This window comes from Frankliniella occidentalis, unplaced genomic scaffold (genome assembly GCF_000697945.3).
Source record: "Frankliniella occidentalis isolate FOCC.00 unplaced genomic scaffold, Focc_3.1 Scaffold204, whole genome shotgun sequence".
NCBI lineage: Eukaryota > Metazoa > Arthropoda > Insecta > Thysanoptera > Thripidae > Frankliniella > Frankliniella occidentalis.
In genome coordinates this window covers 226316-229457 of record NW_026267330.1, presented here as the reverse complement: position 1 = coordinate 229457, position 3142 = coordinate 226316, and the positions used below count along the sequence as shown (strand labels likewise).

At 53.9% G+C, this 3142-nt stretch overlaps 1 protein-coding gene across 13 annotated transcripts in view; it reads left to right on the top strand.

Moving 5' to 3' along the window:
* Window positions 1–3142, top strand: part of LOC113208657 (synaptotagmin-7) — a 305230-nt gene that overhangs the window by 238924 nt on the left and 63164 nt on the right. For 10 of the 13 annotated variants that reach the window (XM_052272435.1, XM_052272434.1, XM_052272433.1 and 7 more), the window contains one exon: window positions 1569–1580. The exons of the other annotated variants lie outside the window; for them this stretch is intronic. In XM_052272435.1, the coding sequence (XP_052128395.1) occupies window positions 1569–1580 (12 nt within the window). The remainder of the gene's footprint in view (window positions 1–1568; window positions 1581–3142) is intronic. 13 annotated transcript variants of the gene reach the window in all.

The following is a 3142-nucleotide window of genomic DNA, read 5'->3' as shown; positions in this document are numbered from 1 at the left end:
GTACTCTCCCAGCTGACCCTGACCGCTCAAGGCCATGAAGGGAGGATTGTGTGTGGGGGGGTGGGGCTAGTGGTATGATGGACCAGGGCCATCCTCACGACTCGCATCGGCCGGGGGGCTGCTGGCAATCGGGACAGCATTCGCAATGCCGGCGGCCGTAGAGCGGGAGCGGGAGAGAGAAAGAGAGAGCGGGGGACGGGAGCCCACAAAGTTTCTGACGGCGGCGGCGCGCAGTCTGGACGCGAGAAAAGAACCGACGCGGGTGGGGGGAGAAAGAGGGCAGCGATGGTAAGGAGGCGGTGGGGGTGAGGGGGGACGAGAAAGAGGGGAATTGAATTTGGTATGCTGAGTTCCCGAAAGGGCCATACCTTCACTGCTCTCGCTCAGGCCTGCCGCCGCCCGCCCTGCCACGCCACGCCACTTCCGCCTCGTCTGCCGAGCCAAGCACAGCGCGGTGGTGGGAGCTAATTGTGAGTCATTTTGAAAAGGTCCCGACCGATGGGAAATAAACCAAACGCGGCGGAGGGAGCGAGGTTGGGGAAAAGAGGGGGAGTCACCCTCATCATCATTTTTTACTTTGCGGAGTCGCGGCCAACGTTATCGCCTGGTCGTTTATGTACAAAGCCTCAAGAGTCTGCTTGCAATAACAAACCATGTTGACGTCAACACTGAAATCAATTACCTTGTTTTAATGCATGAAGCATCTTCGCAATAATCAGCTTTCCAAACCCTGCCTACTTTACTATGTGTGTCTCAAAATCTATCCTTTTTTTACTGCGTTTACGAAACTTCATCATATGATGTGGATGACTAGAACCCTCCCATCCCAATCTTTACCTCACTCAGCGCCACAAACATTCTGAGGCGTGATTGGCTTGTGGGGGGCGGTCTGGAGAGCCAGACACCTCCTCTCCCGCTCCGGAGCCCGCTCCGCCCTACTGGCTCAGCACTCTCGGGCACGCGGGGCAGCCGGGCGCTTCCAGACCCACCATCCGGAGAGCCAATACTCGGTGATTGGCCCGCTGCTCCTGCCTTCTCTAATTGACGCCACGTGACGTCACTTCCCACTCCCCTCTCTCTCCCCCGCCCCCCGCCGCTCCGTTATCCGCCCTCCCGCGAACCGCTCGGCGGGAGAGTGCACAGCTGATGTGAGCACAAGTGCAAACAGAACGCACCATCTGTTGGCTTGAGAGATAGCGGCCGCCGCCGGGTCTCTGCTGGACTGGACGCGGAGACAACTTTCTTCTGCTCCTGTCCGGACCGTTGTGTGGCGAAAAGAAACCTCTGCAAACGGGGCAGAGATGATCGTCTCCGTCACTTTCACATGGAGGGTTAATACATTGTAATTTGCTAGTAAAGAGCACACTATGATGCTTAGAGAATTACGTCCTAGAGTATGTATCCTTGTATCTCTCCAAATACCATAATTGACGCCGAAGTCATACAATGAACGCCACTTTGCAATCATTCAGTGCCGCTTATTTCTTTGTGTTTTTTTGTATGGACATGTGCTAACGCTATCATTTTTTTTTTGTTTCATGTGCTGCTTCGCTGCTGCTGTCATACAGAGCCCAGTTAGAGTGAGTATTGAGAGCCGCGCCATAAAGTCCCGTGCGTGTGGCCCGCACCGTCCAGACTGCTAATTGAATTAAGAAGAAGTAATCTCCGAAATGTTTTCCTTCTACTCAAAGTCGTTGAGCTTCATTAATTCAGTCCCCGAGGGCAGTAATTAGACACGCATCGATCGGTCGGCACTTCCTTTTTTTCTCGCCTTTTCCTTCCTCTTTATTTCTCAGGCGAGGCCAACGGATTGTGTCTCATTTTCGGAAGACGCGCGAGCAGCAGAGCAGATGATTTTGTTTTTCGTGTTTTTGTTTTGTTGCTGCTAGAATGAAGCAAGCAGTATTTCTCAGTTGCTGCTGCTGCTGCTTCCTTCACTTCACCCCCTGCAGTGCGAAATGTTAATCTTCATTGTGCTGGGCCGAGCCGCGCTGCTGCTGGGGTAGCGCCATAACCATGTCATGACCGCTAGCCGCCACGCCACACCTCGCTAAGGCACGCCACGCCACGCCGCGCCTCTCGGCCTACAGTACGCCTGCATTCTCTGAATGTCACTGCGCCAAGGCGGCGCGCGGCTTTAACAAAGAGAGAGGCGACGACGTCGCTCGCTAGAGCACCGGGGAGGCCGCCTTAGCTCCAGCGGTGTTACACACCCTTCTTTTAGGAAAAAAAGTTATATTAAAGTAAAGATCTTGCTTCCATAATGTGCATGGAAACCATTATGTGTAGAGTGGGGTAAAGGGGTGCTATGGGTCGTTCGTGAAATGTTTCTCAAATTAAAATCCTTTTATTTTATTTACCATAATAATTAGAGCACATGTTTGAGGCTTTACTTATTATCCGCCCGCCCCTCGTGTGCAGTGGCACAGCCTGATGATGTGGTGGAGAACTCGTCGGGTAACACTGGTCCTCACTCGGCGGGCGCATGTTCACGGCGAGGAGCCGCCCCGGGGGGTGTGGCTGCTGATTGCAGCAAACGGGTGGTGGGTGAGGGCTGGGAGGGAGTGGAGGGGGGAAAACCGTAGTGGAACTGTGAGCAACACGACGACACGACGAGTAGTAGGAAAGGGACTCGCCATCGGAAGGAAGCATCTTTGCTGGTGCCCGCTGTTTGAATTGTCAAGATGCTTGTCGCCCTCCTCTCTATCTGTGTCTCTCTCACTCCCTCTACCTCTCTCTATCTCTTCCATCCTTTCGTCCGCATCGTGCCGTCGTCGTATCGTCGTCGTTGGCGCGTCGTTTTGTCGAAACGACACAACTGGGTGCGGTGGGTATGAAACGGCGGCCCAATTCTAAACACACGTTTTGGCCTCTTATTTCCCGGGGAATAAGGGGAAACTCGTTGCCGCAAACACAATAGCCGCCAACAAGAGAGAGAGAGAGAGAGAGAGAGAGAGAGAGAGACAGAGAGAGAGACAGAGAGAGACACAGAGAGAGAGAGAGAGAGAGAGAGAGACAGAGAGAGAGACAGAGAGAAGGAAATCAAGGCGTCATTTGCATGGTAATTGTGTGGGGAAGAGACGCAAGGAGCAAGGTAAGCTGGTCGGCGGCGCGCTGAAGGAGGTCCGCGCTGTACTTGCTG